This window comes from Branchiostoma floridae, chromosome 19, assembly GCF_000003815.2.
Source record: "Branchiostoma floridae strain S238N-H82 chromosome 19, Bfl_VNyyK, whole genome shotgun sequence".
NCBI classification, from domain to species: Eukaryota; Metazoa; Chordata; class Leptocardii; order Amphioxiformes; family Branchiostomatidae; genus Branchiostoma; species Branchiostoma floridae.
Window position 1 is genome coordinate 191,103 of NC_049997.1, and position 18,260 is coordinate 209,362.

Below are 18,260 nucleotides of genomic sequence, written 5' to 3' on the forward strand. Positions count from 1 at the left end.
CCAGGAAAAGGGTTGTCACTCCCTAAAGGCGCAGTATAACCCCGTCGTGTGTAAACATGTGCGAACATGTGTAATCACGTCGACCGATGATGATGATGATGATTGGTCATGATTTATGAATCATAGTAGGAACTAGTTGTAACGTAGATATGGGCACACTTTCTTTCCTTTTAAAAGCAGGGGTGGCTTAAGTTTCAGACTTGGAAAGAAATAACACAAGAAGTGGCTTACGGATCGTTATGATTTAGGTATGTAGGTAGATTTTACTGGAGATTCATTTATCGGTTGGTAATAATATAAAGAACAATCTAATTCACATGATAAATGACGAGCTCTAAAACTTCCCTCCGTGGCAGGGCTACAGGAACATATGACATTCGTACTGATATAGGAAGAACAATTATGCCAACGAAAACCACTACATTCAGAGTGCTTCCACAATTGGCTACCCCCACGTCGAGAATCGGTCAGCGGCATAAAGACGCGAAACATCTCCCAGTTGGACTCGATAAAAACAAGGACTGAACGTTTCAGAAAAAGCCCAATACCTTACATAGTGTCACTGCTAAACAAGAAGCCGGTTACCTCCTTATAACCTCCTTGGTTACCTCTAGTCTTACTGAATATGTTGTCGTGTCCGTTTCCAATTGCCCCTTTAAAGGGGAATTCCACTCCAGAAGGGGGTGGCGTTTTCGAATAGATAATGTGTCATGAATACATAGTCAGCCGAATTTTGTGGAATTCACCTTGGGAGGAATTGCGCGATGTGTGTTTTGTAAAACAATATGACACTCACCAAACCAATGCAGACCCTACCCATGCATTCCCTACACGCATAGACACTTTGTTTATCGTGCATATTTTCGGAATAAATGAGGATCGCTAAGCACACCGAAATGGCAAATTGCTCATAAGATAGCAAAAAACATATAATAAGACGAGATTTCTTAGCGATCCTGAAATTAGTTTTCTAACCTTACCTAAAAGTTTTGCATTGTATTCAGCCATAGGATTAATTCAATTAGAGGGTACTCGGGGAGTTTAGTAGAAGACTGACTGCTTTTGAGGCACGTGGAGCAACTGGGTACTTTATCGTATAATGTGAAGTATGCATTTATTACTTTTAAAAATAATATCTATCGGAAATTAACACTCCCGTGTGGAGTAAAATGCCCCTTTAATGTAAGACCAAATGAAACATGTACAGTTGAATTTTAAAACAAGTTACTTTTATTCTCACAACCATTGATATAAATGTGTAACTGTAAAAGAATGATTATGCTGTACAGAGTTTAATATAGACAATATCTTAATAAGCATAGTTCATTTTAAATAGCAGTATGTAGATAAAAGATGCTATGTAGTAAGGTTGTCGATCTGATTTTATTTTCCAGTGCAATTCAGTGCATGTGTTTGCGTGCGCTATGAAACAAAAAAAACTTTGTGTGAAATGATAAAATAAATCATCATCAAATTTGCATAAATAATGAGAGAATAGCCTCAATAGTGGTAAATGTCGTGAATTCCGTATACTCAAGGCAATTAACAGTTACGTGAAATGAAAGTCATGTAATACAAATAAAGCAAGCAGGATACATATATTATACATGCATTTGATAAAAATCATCGAAACAGAATTAGTAGGTCACCATTATGGCGGCAGAACGTATTAATGACAACACCTAATAACTGCATATTATCAATAAATATAGTTTTACTTCACACTGTTGTCTCGTAGACAAGCTCTGGCCAAGAGCCTTCTTCCTCGCCATTATAAAAGTCAGGAATTAACTTATCCCGTGCTGGCTGCGGCAGTTTGTCTTCATCCGGGTCCTGCGCCTCATCCGGGTACTGCGCCCAGGAAACCGGATCAGTCCGGAGGAACAGAAGGGCCATGACGGAACCGGAAACGGAAATGGCGGCGCCGATGTAGAAGACTTTCTGCCAGGCTTCTATTGTTTGCTATAGGTACAAAAATATCATAGTTATATGTAGTAAAGAGAACAGGACAATAACTCATTTTAAGGTGTCAACTGCAAATCTTTAGGGGTAATTCCAAACGGCAAAAAAATTAGCCCCTGAACATTATTTGCAAAACATTTTTTTCTTAACACAGTTATCAATTGTAGAAAAACCTAAACAGTTCAGAATCCTTAAAAACGAAAATCTACCTTCTACAAGACCTGAACGTGGTTTAAATGCAACTTTCTGACAATGATAAGGAGACAGGGTGAGGAGCAGAAGATCCGCACAAGTCTCGACCTAGTTCTCGTAACTCTCGCGAGAAGTAGGTCACTCCGTGAACAAGATGGATTGATAGCCATTGAAAATTTCAAGGTACGTGTGATTACCTTCAAAAAGCAGTTACTATTAGTTGAACAATCTAATAACTATTGTTCAAAGAATAGAAATACGTATATGTATATATGTTCGACATTTTTTGCATAAACTTACGTTTTCGTCTGTGAGAATTCCTACAACCATAGGGACAATGAATCCTGCACAGTTGGCCACGGTGTTGCTGATTCCGAACGCTACTCCAGAAAAAGCCAACGTGAGTTCGGTGAAGCATGGAAAAAAGCCAGGGATCATCACGCCTGACATGACCGTGGCCAGACACAACATGGCGATGGCTGCTGTGGAGTCACATCTCACGTGACCAACACCAGCAAGGCAGGCGGCAACCCCAACCAAAGCTGTTATGTTGAAAAAGACATGTGATTCGTAAGTACCGAGTCTGTCGCACCAAAAAAAAAACTAAAATATGTCATGCCGATGATATGGACAATCGCAAACTGACAAATAAAGACAAAAAGGAAAGGAAGTGAAGACCTCATATTCCTAAGCTTACCAGGACAAAGCATGTACTTGTTTATTATAACTGTGGCACTGATCACCAAAAAATGTGATAGGAATTCGAAACCAGCGTCTAAGAGCTGTTAAGGGATTTCTCTGCAGGTTGCAAGAGCTATTCAACATTAGAGAACACCATATCTGCTTTGAGATAATCTAATTAACTAACTCCCACACCACACGGCCTGTTCCTCAAGACCAAAAATATAGGAGTGATTTCTGAAATAATTACACCCATGATAATAAAAACAGCTACCAGGAAAAAAATACAACGTGCATTATCGCGCAAGTCCGTTCAGAGGACCTGCCAAACTACATTCGAATCTGACAACGGAAAAATGCAGATACAGATGTGAACGCGCGTTACATCAACAGAAAAACAATACTCTGTCGCCAGAGGTTACCCTCCAGTCACAGAGTAATGACACAAAAAATTTCACAGTTCCAACTGAACAAGTACAGTTTTGATACGTTAAGGTTTAAAGCGCACATTAAACCCTTGTCCAACATTTTTGAAGACTTATCACAAATTTGCATATAAACATCTTTCTTGTAGTTGTTTTTTTGTGTGATTTCTATACATATGCTATTCCAATGATCCAAGACATTAATATGAAAGTGCTGTAGTAAACATTATCATTTCCCCTCAAAACAAATTTCCCATGCTAATTCCTGAATGTTTTTAAAAGACAAAAAGTAAAATATCAAATTCCTGCCGCTGAGGTGTCATAAATTACGTAAGTCACCACAGCTGAAATACCATACAAGCATAAATATAGAAGTTTAATAGTTTTCTACATATAAAGAAGAATTTGAGAATATTGACTATCCATTTTTTAGTCTTTCTCGGGTATTGTGACCCTCATCAAGTAATGCTTAAATGAATGTGACTACCTTAAAAAAGATACCCGTTTAAAAGCTAAATAGAGATAAATTAAAGGAGATGGAGGGAGAAGCAGATTTAAGTAGTCTCAATTCTTACCTAACGTGCACGTCTTTCGAATGTTGGCTTTCTTAAAATCTGATCGCTTTATGACAGTATCAATAATGAGACTAGATAAGATCCTTGATGCCATCTGTGTCAGGTATGGCAAGGAAGACAAAGCTCCATTCTGGAAGATAAACGATATTAAAGTCGTAGGTGTGATGACATCCTTGTTCAACAACAGTTTTCGGCAATTTCAAAAAAGCGGTTCAACTATACTGTAAATCTTAAAAAGCTTTAAAAGTAAGCAAAGAAAATATGCCGTGGAATGCAAGAACAAAAATCGGAAACATATACTAATATACTATACTGACATAAGGTAAATCCGATAATTTTTTGGGGTCTAGCTTTTTTTCATTCGTACGCTGTCATGCATATAATCAAATCAACATGGCCTATTCCGCGACAAATGTTTCATTCAATTAATATAGACGTAAGAATTTGCACCAACATACACCCATTTACTGTTATAGTTGTATAACCTTAAGGAATAATATTTTGATGGCACTATGTGTTTAGTGCAACTGTTTATGATAATTAAATTATATTTTTTCTTGTTACAAACAATATGACGATGTTGTATATTTGTGTCACAGACACTTTAACTTACCGCATCAATGTTGAAGTTGAGTATTGTATCCATGTACAATGGTAAACTGGTCAGCAGCAGGAAAAATCACCAGCATTCAGTACAGTGGATATACATCAGTACCCAGAGGTGAGGTGACAAAAACAATTTTAGCCACGGAATCTGCTTGTCCTATAAAAAAAATTAAGAAAACAATCTTAAAGAGATAAAAATGTTTTTGTTGTTGACCATCACGGCAATACCTTACGATATCACGCCTGACTTTTCAGCCGCAGTAAACCGGTACTGGGGTGAGCCTGGCTTATGAATATTAATGAGCTTGCCTGATTTGTGGCGGGCCAATCAACGACCAGATTGCAGGTTTCCACAAAAAAAAAGCCTACGGCGTGGCGTGCACAAAGATCTGTTTATTTTTGCGTGATGATAATTCTTTTTTCGTATGCTCTGCCGGTATACGGTGATGCCGTGGTTACTCCATACCCATAGAACCGACAAAGTATGGACGGTGAAAGACTGTAAAAAACCTTATGCCGGTACTATTATCTTGCTCTTAAATATTAAATATTAACCATATCCAGACTGGGCTTTTTGGGCATTCCCTGGACCTGCGGGGGAGGGGTGTGTGGCTCATTCGCACCCCCCCCCCCCCGTCGTATTTTCAAAACGGCTTACAGTACAATCACCAAATTTGCAGGGGGTCATATGCTCGTCGAGTTTTATAATTCCCAAATTGTTCATATCATTATGACGTAATATGACGTAATTATGACGTCATTAATTGATTTTTTGGGCTAAAACGGGGAATTTCCATAATACCTAAATATTTCACACTGAAAGTTACCAATAAGGGTTTCTTATCAATTATCTTATGAGTAGCCTTCTATGGCGCCTTTGGACAACAAAAAGGCATTTCTTTGATGGACTGATGGTTGGTTAGACACTTCTTCGGTAGACGGCGATCACGCTGCGCTCTCACTGTGACCTAAAACGGATTTGTGTAATCTTCACTTTCACACTGGGTAAATCAAACAAGATCAAAAAGGGCGATTGAAAAGACAGCAAAATACACTTAGCATATTCGTTTTATTTTATTTTCTATACAATTCTGTAAAGCTTTAGGTCGCAGAGAGAGCGCGTCGAGAGCGCCGTCCTAGTGAAAAGGGGTTATTAGAAGTTACGCCCCTAATACCGTTTTCTGTGACTGAAAAGGCAGGGGTGATATTGTAAAGCATTGCCGCGATAGGCAACCCTGTGTGGGAGGGTGAAAATTTCTTGCACCTGTATACTGCATACACAACACACACAGCGTATTTTTCTACATATTTGACAAGGATGGCGAACAGTTTAATCTATACCCATATAACAAAATTAAGCATGTTGTACCGTTTTCGTTTTCTCTAAATTGGTCTCAATATACGTCCTTTCTGCTTCAGAAATTCTAGGATGAACTGCAGGTGAGTCAAACGCCAGTGAACACCAGATGCAACAGAACACTAGTCCAGTTACCCCTGAAACGTAGAGACAAACGTACGAGGAAAATTGAATATAGCTAAGCAACTCCGGATCATACACCTTTGAGGTCGACACACATCTATCTCTGTATCATTCAACATGTAATTCAATATGTCAATTAAATCATACAGAAAACTACGCTAAATGGAAATGTATATCAAAATACTATTTCACAACGAGAGTCATTCCAATTAGAGTGGCTACGGTGGTCAAAAACAGGACCATAATAATAACAATATTGATATAGTAATCATGATTATAATGATTGTGGTAATGATGATTATAATAGTTGTGATAATGACAACGATTATGGTTATGATAATCATAATGAAAATGATAATGATAATAATAGGGATGACGATGATGACGGTGATGATGATGTGATGTAGTGATGATGTCCATGATGTGGACAACGATGATGATGATGGTGATATTGATGACACATGCAGAGTCCATATAGCTTTTGCAGGGTAAACCGACTCACCTGTTATGTACAGGGTAACAGCCCACCCAAACTGTGTGATGAGACGTGCTGTCAATGAGAAACCCACGATGACACCCAGTGTCTCACCTATACCAACGAAACGAGAGTTTTCATTGCTGTGCTTTTTGACATTTTTTTTTACTTGTGGAGCTATCGTACACATAAGCGTTTCATTTGAAAAAATGTCGACTTTGCTAGTTATTTAATTACGTATCATTTTATTCTCTTGTAAACATATAAATACACACACGTGAAAACAACCAATGCACACACGCGCATCAACACACATCTTAACACACATGAACACACATCTAAAGACACCACAAGTAGTAAAAGAAGTACATATTTCTATTCGTATGTGAGAATTACCTAGAAAGACGATAGTGATAAGGCGACTTCTTTCCGACGGAAGGGACCATTTCGATAAGATGCCAAACGCACTTGGGTACACGACACCCTGAAAAACATCATGATATCTATATCAAGTAAAGTACCTCCATTATTTCTTTCTCCAGTTATCCTTCTTTCGGAAATGTTTAACAAAATGTACCTATAATTCCAAAAGTTGGTTCTTGAGGGCCAAAACCAATGACACCTCTTCCCAGGCACAAGAGCTATTCAACGTCTCAAAATCGTGAATATGAGATATATAAGATATTTCAAAACCGGAAAATCCGCTGCAGTACCAAGGACAGCCAATAGAGCCAGAAATATAATCATTCTTAGCTTTCCCATCCAGTCATTCTTGAGCTATCTTGTTGACAGACAGACAGACACACACACACACACACACACACACACACACACACACACACACACAGACAAACGTTTGCTGAAAAAGATACAGTTCTGCCATGCAAGAAAAAATGTTCAAAGCGTTTTTTTTACATTACCATTGGTCAACTTTGAGCAAATAGGGGGCATCTTCATTGCGCTCTTGAAATTCCTAACATTGAAAGTGTTTTACTTGCAGAAAAACAATGGTTTGCCTTCTCATACGCAATAAATTTCCTGTTGGTTTGAAATTCATAACAGGTTCAAAGAAGAAGGTAGGCTAGACGAAAACCTGTATATTTTGGGTCTCATTTGTGACAGATTATGGGTTAAGAACTGCCAGCCTGGGCGCGGAAAAAAAAGGGTTTGGAAGAAAGCGTTTTCGCCATGTCGTTTTGCATGGTGCTTGTGGTGAGGAAAAAAAAATATTTTGTTGAAACAACACACACACACACACACACACACACACACACACACAGAGAGAGACACACACAAACACACACACACACACAAATAACTTTCGCTTTAATCATTAAGGGCGTGGCCACATAGGAAGTGCGATCGTCGTACCATCGCTAACATTTGGCATTTTAGAGGACAAAAATGTACTGCAAAGTTCAGTACATTAAAAATGCTGTTTTGGATCCAAATCTGTGGTTGGTTCTGTCAAATCCAGCTTGAAAATCATATGGCATCAAAATCGTACGACGATCGCACGACCTATGTTACCACGCTCTTATACCTGCACAAATCCGACCACCACCCGAACTACAAACAGCCACCATTCTCCAGCTACAGCAGCCGCGGGTGTCAGCAGAGTCAGAACGGAGGAGAGCAGGATGCTCAGGCCGAGAACTTTCTTCCCACCAAACCTGGCCTCCAGGAACCCTCCCATCACTTGACTAAAGACATTGCCGTAGGAATAAGCGCCAATGATGCGACCTTGGGTAACGGGGTCCCAGGAAAACTTGTCCTTACGGAAAAGAGAGAAAATAAAATGTTTTACTTTACATGGTGATAAGCGTAATTACATGACCTTCTCCATAACATGATTTCTTTGATAACTATAACGATGGCAACGCTATTATCAAGAGAGAGAGATAGAGAGATAGAGAGATAAATAGATTAACGCTCATGTCAGCCAACACAGCATGTTTATGAGGTTTCCACAAGAGTTATGTTTACAAGCAATTTTTATCTCGGAGTCCATTGTCGTTCTTTTGCTTAGTGTCTTATTCTGAATAGACCGACTGACAGTACAGTATGTTATGTTCTGTAAAACAACATGATGGTAGAGCATGCCTTTGTGGTAAGTAAATTTGAACATGGTCGTCACAATATATTACGGCCTAAAACTAAGCCGACTGCTTTCAACCCATCGCCGACCTTCGTAGTGAGTTCACCACAATGCAAGGCCTTAGAAGGTTGAATGACCTGACTTAAGCCGTTAACCAAATAACACTTCAACCAAAGCATATCGCCTTTAGATCTCTGCCAAACCAGGCCAAACTAACCAAACAAACGAAACAAAAGATGCCACACCACGCGTTACCAAACGAATAACCTTCCTGGTGACTGAAATTACCAACGTTGATTATAGTAATTTATGGGTTCAAGAATAATAGTAGAACGTGGAATAAGCATACAGTAAAGGGGCTAAAGAGGATAGTTTTTGAGAACTTGCGTTTGTTCAGGACAGGTTGGGTTAAGTATGTAAAATAGATAGGGCTGTGTTAATGTTGCTCGTGACTGGAGGTGACTGCCTACAATGTGGTGCACCATACCCTGGGGGCCAGCCAGGATCGGACAGGTTGCCCAAGAGTGTACATGACCTTCTCCATAACCAGATTTTCTATTAGCGCTCAGCCCGAAGGAGGTAGTCCTCCTACTGAAAGGGTAGCAATAACTCATTTGGGCTTGAACTCCCCGGAGCGCTAGTCTGAGATCGGCAGGCTGACTGCCTTGGATCCCCGAACAAAACTCGCTAGCTACCCGATCCTGTCTGGCCCCCGGGGTAGGTGCCTGACTGTCTTTTACTGTAAAAAACAAATGGCTGAAAATATAAGACAAAAATCTTACCTGACTGTTATGTTCTGTCCGGTTCACTTGCAACAATACTCCTGTCTTGTCGTTCAAGGCTAACAGATCTGTCGTGATATTTTCGTGTGTTGAATAACTAACATCCTGCGTTATGTTTACATCATAACACTCGTTCTCCCTCGAGCTGTTGCCTTCATTATTGGCAGAATGTTTCACCATAGCAACGACGATGATGCTAAAGTTTGACCTTAGGGTAAAAAGGTGAATAACAACACCCATAAGAAGGAAGGCCAAACAGTACCGTGTTGGAATGCAGCAGTTCATCTGAGGGTTGAAAATAGCAAGGGTTAATCATTAATGGAACAATTTGGAACGCATTACAAACACTGGCAATATACGATTTGACTTTTAAATAATGTATGTGCCGTACATGTACAGTTATTAGAAGTATTTTGTTATATTAAGATGTGTTATTTGCGGTTAGCAGCCTTTCGCAGCATGCCCAGCGCTCGGTATATCACAATAGTGATAGTACAGTCTCGTAATTAAGATGATCATTACATAATGCTAGCGACTAAAATCGCACTCCGAGCGGCCGATCCTACATACAATCTCCTGGAGGGGCCATTAACCCCAGCCAGCGTGTAAACACAGGCTATACAAAATGCTACCAAGAAAAAAAAGAAAATACCTCCTATTATGAAATCCGAAGTAAGCCATTAGGCCGTATTATGTTTACATTTGTACGTCAAAATCCAAGCGCCCCAGTAGTGGTTAACATAAAATGCTGCGTGGTATGGTTCTATTCTATCCCATGCATACGGTACATTCAAGTTGCGGAAGTAATTAGCAGAGTGCCCCGAGTAGCTAGCGGAGCCATGTCGTCATTTAGGGTACTAGGTAGAAGCACGTTTACGTTATTGTGTACCAATCTCTTACCCCCCTTACTTCTACCCGAGCATAAAATTCTCCGTCATCTTTACTTTGAGAACAAACATATGCTTACGAACAATTAGGAAAAGACGGAGTACACCTACCGTCCGTGAGCACGCCATGTTGGCGACCTCTCCCCTTTCTTTGTAACGGATAGGTGTGAATGTTCGACTTTGACCTTCGACTTTGAATAGCCGGGGATGTCCAATGATAGCTTGATCAGGGTGTGCCAACACCATGCCTTATTTTTAAAGCATTATTATAACGCAATTTAAACTTTCTACCAAAATTTATCAACATACTATCCACATTCTTGATAAAGATTGTTAGAGTATAGAGGTTAAAATCAGAATTAAAGAAAATACTTGAAAATTAATGTTGTTATGCTGTTGAACTTGAAGAGCTTTTAAATAAATTGTGACCTAAAATTAAAATAAAAGGTTTAGTCATATGTTATCTAAAAAAGAGTCAGTAAGCACAAAAAAGGACACTTCGTCTTTCGTAGAGTGTTTGTATTAATATAATTACACATTATGAAAATGAATATTATTTTGCACATTTTATCATAATGTCTCCTTGCCCGAAATAGCATGGCTATCACAAAATATGTGTTTTACCTTATCTGGCTTATTTTTGGGATTACATGGTTGGTGGCTTACGGCTGCCTGTGGTTATTTTTGACCGCGAAAATGTATAGTGTCCGTACGCCAGTAAAAAAAATGGGTTTTCGATAGGAATAAAAAGATTTTGGTGAAAATGTTCCACAACGTCTTAGATGGTGGCCTTATGGCAAAAAAATCACCTAATGTAACAGTTACAGTTGTTAATATATGAAAAAATGCCATTAGTGGCCAGGTTGTACTGTACATGTCTGTATATGAAAGCACATCATTACTTCGGCTATACTGTACATTGGTGCTGCCCAGTAATCTTAAGAGATAAAGTTTCGAGACTAGAAGGCTAACGATTTCCTTCAGTACTTCACATGGTCTATACTAGTACACTATTGTGCTGTTTATTCCCACTAAAACACATTCAAATTTACTAATATACGATGACAGCACCTCCCACTCTGTCCTGCCACTTGCTACATGGCATCACCAAACGACACAGGGGGTGTGGTAATGACGTTGTTACTATGGTGACATCCATTTGCTTCAGTATACAGCTCTTGACCCTATTTTTGATACAAATATTTTTCTCTCTTTCGGGTTATCATGATGACATCCATAGGTATCATTATTCCCATGTAATGTGTCCGTTTGTTGGACCCCATACCGTCCGATTCGTCGCAAAATGCAAACGGAACCGGAAATGGCAGCACTGACGTAGAATTCTAAGTCGACAAACTGTGGTTCAAGCTGCAATATTTCAAATACATTGCAATGCTCATCGATTTTGATAACATTTTGAGTACAATGGATATAGGTTATTCCACGAATAAAGGTTGACCAGCATTAGAGTCGAATTTCTACCCACATCCGCATTTAGTTTCTGCTACTTCAAAACTAAATCATTATGCTTTACTACCGACAACAAACTGTAGCAGCCTAGCAGAAAGTCTTCTACGTCAGCGCTGCCATTTCCGGTTCCGGTTCCGGTTCCGTCATGGCTCTGGGGTTCCTCTGGACTGATCCGGTTTCCTGGGCACAGGACCCGGATGTAGGCAAACTGTTCCAGCCAGCACGGGACAAACTGATAAATGACGTCAGTGATAGAGAGAAAGAAAACTGTTGTCCAGTACTTGTTTACGAGACCACAGTGTGAAGTAAAAAAAAAACGCTTTTTTGGATTTATTGTTACATGTTGTCACCTCTGCGTTCCACGTCATATTGCATATTTGGGTAAATGTTACATTTTGTACATTCCAATATTTCAATAATACTATGAATGATCATTACCCAAAGCAACAATTGTCTATGTTTGTAATTTATTATATGATTCATTTTTTGAGCACTGATTAAATGTAATGCAAATACGTTCGTACAACGGAGAGCAGTTTTTCCTGTATTTTTTTTTATTTACTTGTAAATAATAGTACCCCGTTAGACCTTTGCCAGTATACGTTCGGCCAAATATTAAAATCCGTGCCCTTTGGGATAAGAAAACAAAGAACTAATCATGCGTGGTGTGGTGCTATTTTGTCCAAGGCGGTAGCTATAAGTTACGAAGCTGAGGATTATGCCAGACAAATATCGGCTTTCAGGACAGGTAGAGGCACAGTCCGACTACTCTCCAACAAGAGGTTAGTCTGTTTTTTGACGTTTTTATCCGGCGTTCTATTTTGTATTGTACCTTGCTGTGTCCGTCCTACGTTTTGACAATACAAGATACAGTGCAAAATAGAAATCCCGATAAAAACGACTAACAATAACGTCAAAAAACAGCCTAGTCCGACTATATAGCCTTTTTTATAGGCCATCTAATTCAGCCAGCGTGACTTTGCGACTTGATACTGTTGCCGGCTACTCCTGTACGTCTTCAGTTCCATGGCACGCGCTGGGGTCAAATAAATGAAACCTTTACGAAAAGCCAGAAATTTATGCTGATTTTCATATATTTTTAGATTGTATCCAGTAATTCAATATATGAAATTCTGGTAACTTAGTTTTACACTCTTAGTTTTAGGCATGGAACCCTCTCGCTTGACGGTGAATATCCATATGCGAAATACCGTGTTCTTCGACCTTCAAATTATTACTACAGTCAAACCTTACCAAGACGACCACACAGGGGACCAGATAAAAGCGGTCGATTTGGACAGGTGGTCGGTTAGAAGAGTAACGACTCACAACATTCCCGATGCACAGTTTAAATGGTTTCCGTCGTGTTTAATGGCAAATAGTGAGCACACGCGCGTACATCCGCCGCCATCTTTATTTTGAACATAACATCGTAATGTCAGTCAAAATCCGACGCAAACTGACCGAATTCGGCACGAAATCGTGCTAGTTATCATTGAAAATCGCTGACACCTCAAAATTTGTAAACGACGCAGTCGTTATGGGCAGGGATTTGGCCAGTTGGTCGTTGCAAAGAGATGTTTACGTCAATCAAGGAGCTTTTATCAAGAGCTCCTTGCGTCAATGTGGAAAATTTTCGGGACCGAGAAAAAGCGATCGTAATGACCAGGTGGTCGCTAAAAAGAGGTGGTCGCTTGGGCAGGTTTAACTGTACATTATTCTCCCTACCCATATTTTTTAATTAGCCTATACCGCTTTGAAATAAAATGCATATTACCTTTTAGCACACATCGTTAGGAAGAGTCTTGCATTTTGCAAATCCACCTCGCATTAGAAACAAAAAGAACATAAGCCAGACAAACATCTGCTTGGATGTCATATCAGATCGCCGGAAAGACTAATGGACGAATTTCTGTATTTCCGGACACGCGCAGATGACCTACTTTTACTCCATACAAAATGATTGGTAATCTTGACCAAAGTGAATGTAAAAATGTTTTTCTTGGGATATGTTATGATTTTGGAGGTGCATATTACAGGTAAGGGTTTTTGCATCTATATTGTGTTGAAAAAACAGATTTTTAGCAATGTTTGATGTGCAGTAGGTTGTAGAAATTAGGTGTTTTGAAGTTCTGTACAGGAAGCGAAAGGGGTCAAAAGATCACCCCATATGTTATGTTCCACGGTTTTGTTTAATGGCATCTGCCGTAAATCTTTTGCTGCTTTAGTCCTCAAATTACTCTTAAAAGGCCGAACAACTATGCCAATGTGAGTTTTTCATGTTCTATAAAATTTATTTTTATCATTAAAATGACAGCTTCTTTCTGCCATGATTCCCATTGTAAAGTATACGCAGCCTATATACCGCAATTTGCCCTAATACCCACCGAGCCACAGCCCGCCGTTTAACATTCCGGTAAGCCCTATTTAAAGACACCTGTCCGGCTTCATCACAATCGGCCTCTGCCTTAGATTCGCTTTTGCGTTGAGCCACCGTTTGGTCTGGCCTGACTAAAATCGCGTCCCTAGCGGCCGGCCCTACAATTACCGTCGCCCTAAAAGGAGGACATTGACCCCAGCCAGCGAGAGATTGTGTAAACACAGCTACTATAAATAACGCCGGAACAAACAAACAAGAAGAATCCTAATCTAACTTCTAAATTTCGGTACTCACGCTGTTTTGAATATTATGATCGGTATCCTGTCTCACGTACAATGGGACTGGCTGGCTACTGGCTACCTCCGCAAAGATTTCAGATAACTGGCCGCACTACCAGAAACAGTGAGAAGTTAGATTGCCCAGCAGCACGAACCAATAGATATAGAAACTCGCCAATACCGTACATGTGCCAACTGATTAACAAGTATGGCCTGATCCCTGAGTGACTTTTGAAATTGAGTGTCTTTTGAACACATTTTTCGAACAAGTTATATCGACTATTATATTGTGCATGCATATGTCTGTCCATAATAACCGAACACCTGTCTTGATTGTGATATGTAGTCTAAGACCAATGGTCCCTTATTCGTGATACAAATCGTATTATATTGTTAGCAATTAAGATTTTGAACTATGCTGTTTTTTTTTAATTGATGTACTTAACTTATAGTGTATTTCTCCCCGGAGGAGCACATGTACATACCAACACAATTCAGACATAACTAAATATCTGCAACGTGGTATGTTAATAAAGATTTCGGATTTCAGATTACAATGTACAATAAATGTCTATGATGAGCGGAGAAACTGTTTGTAAATTTATCCTGTAAAATAATAAAGAAAGCTGCGGAGCTTGTTATGAACTCACCGCGGAAGCCAAGACACGGGTATACACATGCTGTGCGACCTCGACTAACCTACGGACAAGCATGTGTAAATCTGGGATTCCAGAGCAATACGCCAGGAGGCGCGACTTCTCGGTGCATGTTGTATTGGTGGGGCCGCACAATGGGGGGGGGGGGGGGGGGTACTGGTATACACATACGGGAAGATATACACATACCGCTCTTTCCGGGCATGATGATGGTGATAAGAATAAATCTCTCTTGTATGCAGCATAACGAACAATTACATCAATTCAGCGCCAAGTCGAGGTGCTAATTTATTCTCCTCACCCGATTAATGTTACCCCCCGCAATTTAGACTCTTCCACGTACAATGTAGGTCAAACAAACAGCTGTCTGCTGGTCCTGTGTTGGACAGAAGGGAAGACTGCTGAAATGGCGTGTACAAAGCAGGTAAAGTGTACATTTATTCCAAGCGCTATGGTGTTTTCTGCAGGTATTCTAGTTTCTACGGGCAAATATTGCAGAGATTTGATTATCTTTATCCCGAAATGTTTATTTTTGATAAAGGCTTGGGTATGAGTGTGACGGCAAAACTGCGACCTAAAATAGGATATATACATATAGCCTTCTCCTTCACACTGGGTATATCATACAAAACGTAAAAGTGTGACTGAGGAGACAACAAAACGCACAAAATGTAAAGTGATTCGTTTCTGTTCTATAGTATTCGTTGAGCGATCTGTCAAATTTTAGGTGGCAGGGTGACAGCGCGGCGAGAGCGCCGTTCCAGTGGAAATGGGATATAACGAGAGCATTAGTGATAATTGGCCATGCTAGTAGTGTGCTTGCCCCTATCCGGCGGTCTAGAGTGCGAGATAACAGGACTAATGAGGTTAGAGTCCGACAAAACTGGCTAACGCCACACGAAGCAGCCTGGCTTTCTGGTAACCGTACCATCGGGACGTCGCCGCTATCTTCGCGGTGCCGAAGTGCTGGTGTCCCGCTTAGTTCATTAGCACACGCCGTGGAAATTTAACGGCGATATGTCTAGAGGCAAGCTAAAATGACAGACTACCAGAACCATCACTTATTGCTCAGCCCTCTTCTGCTAGATAATAATCTCTCACTGCAACCCAAAATGGATGTGTGAAACTTTGATTTCACTCTTCGTTATGTACAAATTCTATAGGTGTGACCACAAAGGCTCCTTGGTGTGACTGAAAAGAGAACAAAACACACAAAGTATTATATTACCAAGACTGGCGTAGCTAACATTCAATATCCTCGAAAACAGTGCTTTGATGGGAGACCACCAATGAATACTGGATGCTGTAGCCAGGTAATACTAGGACCAAAGAGTCTTTAAAGATATAATACTTATTTCTCTACTAAGAGAAAAGCATGGAAGCTATTTTATATTAAAACACACTTCACTACCAGTGGACTAGCCCCCTGCTGTAGTGACCTTTGTGTGACCCCAGGGCTATAGGACGGAGATGGGTGCCAGGCCTACGTAATCTCCAAGCAGATCCTACGGTAGCATAAGACAGTATCAAAAGCTGCCAGAGGAGTGAAGCCGGCTGAGGAGTGTGTTTTGCTACATGGCAAATGGACACCTTTTGGCTGACTGCACTCCTTGGACAGTTTGGTACTATCTTATGCATTTGTAGGATCTGCTTGGAGATTTCGGTATTTCTTAACAATGGGAATCATGGCTGAGAGAGGCTGTCAAAAATCACCTACCTGAGTTTTAGAACATATAAAACATTGGCATGGTTGTACGGCCTCTAAAGTGTAATTTGACGAGAAAAAAAATTACGGCGGGCGTAATTTTGTTAACAAAACATACGTGGTCGTGACCTTTTCACCCCTTTTCACTGCCTGTAAACAACACCAAAACACCTAACTTCTAAAGGCTACTGCAACCACAAATATCGCTAAAAATCCGTTTTTTGTCTACACAATATAGGGCCTGCAAACCTTACCTATAACACGAACCTCCAAAATCCAAACATATCCGAAGACAAACAGTTCTACAGGCACTTTTGCCAAGGGTACCTAATCATAGGCTGAAACTGGGTCCTCTGCGCCTGTCCGAAAATACTGAAATTTGCCCTCACGCTGACGCTCACTTTTGTATCTATTGTTATTTTGTTTATTTGTTGTTATTTGCGCTGTTTTCTTTTGTGTGTGTGTGTCATTCGGTTTATGTTGATCTGCACATGACACATCAGTAAGACACTGGGTGTGCCTATCCTGTGTTTAAAAGTCACAAAAATAATTAGATGATTAAAATGCATGTTTTTTTTGTTCAACACAATTCGATCAATTCATTGGATGATCTTCTAAATTAGCGAACTGTTGCTCAAATTTAAATCTTTTCAAAATATCTAAAATATTGCAGTTTTAAACCACCGTCCGTCGACTTGATATCACTAAATATGCTGGTTTTAAAGACATTGTTTACGGATATAGGTTACTTCGTGGATAAAGGTCAAATAGCGTTAGCGGTCATGGCCGCCTGGAAGATCGGTGAATAAAGTCTACTAATAGTTCTGTAGGGTAATCTAAATGTTATGTGTGTTGCAATTTTTGTAAACGATCAATAACCGCAAGTGAACCATCTCCAAAGTACTCCAGTGTTTACCGTACACTGCGTATTGTTTGCTTATACTTTGCTTATGTTTGCACTGCTCCCCAGAGTATCTAATCAGTTCCTAACCCTCGCTACCCTTCACCCCTAGGTGACCGGCTGTATTTCGACCCGGTACTGTTTGGCCTTCCTTCTTATGGGAGTTATCATCCACGTCTTCACCCTGCGGTCAAACTTCAGTATCATTGTCGTTGCCATGGTGAAACATTCTGCAAACAATGACGTTAACAGCTCCAAGGAGAACGAGTGTTATAATGCAAACATGACCCAGAATTTTCAGTATTTCCCACATGAAAATAGCACGACATTCAAACTGGAAAATGTGACTGGAGAATTGTGGCAAGCAAATACAAGTCAGGTAAGACATTTGACTTTTATTGTACTGTCATTTTTTTCTGTAAGAGTTTTAAGATTCGACCGTATACTAATAAACGTAATGTTTTGTTTGTTGTTAGTTTGCGGGTTTGTTGGCCTACAGTTTAACAAAGTACATGTATCTCAATGTTTCATGGTTGCAATATTGGCTGGATATACAAGACGCGTGCTTTCGCTGGATCTCGCTGGAGATCCAGGATTTGTTTTTTTAAGTGCGTCTGGGATTAAAATATTGGATACAACAAGTATCAAGTGTCGATAAAGTAACGCTAGGTAATGTTAGCATTCTATTGCACTTATATCTTTACTGA

The 18,260-nt window shown here is 39.9% G+C and overlaps 1 protein-coding gene across 2 annotated transcripts; it reads right to left on the minus strand.

Annotated features, from left to right (window-relative positions):
* Window positions 1–1,207: 1,207 nt before the first annotated feature.
* On the minus strand, window positions 1,208–10,303 carry LOC118406982 (sialin-like). 2 transcript variants are annotated; one of them, XR_004830104.1, is made up of 9 exons: window positions 9,277–10,303; window positions 7,940–8,170; window positions 6,793–6,880; window positions 6,424–6,510; window positions 5,811–5,935; window positions 4,449–4,598; window positions 3,836–3,965; window positions 2,455–2,696; window positions 1,208–1,962 (listed from the first exon to the last, which is right to left on the minus strand). XR_004830104.1 is itself a non-coding variant. In XM_035807386.1 (8 exons), exons 5-8 carry the CDS (start codon window positions 4,479–4,481, stop codon window positions 1,720–1,722), a joined length of 648 nt encoding a protein of 215 aa, XP_035663279.1. In that variant the 5' UTR covers window positions 4,482–4,598; window positions 5,811–5,935; window positions 6,424–6,510; window positions 6,793–6,880; window positions 7,940–9,044; the 3' UTR covers window positions 1,208–1,719. The 2 variants fall into 2 exon arrangements, 1 of the variants encoding a protein (XP_035663279.1); XM_035807386.1 differs by lacking the exon at window positions 9,277–10,303 and having other exon boundaries at window positions 7,940–9,044.
* Window positions 10,304–18,260: the final 7,957 nt, after the last annotated feature.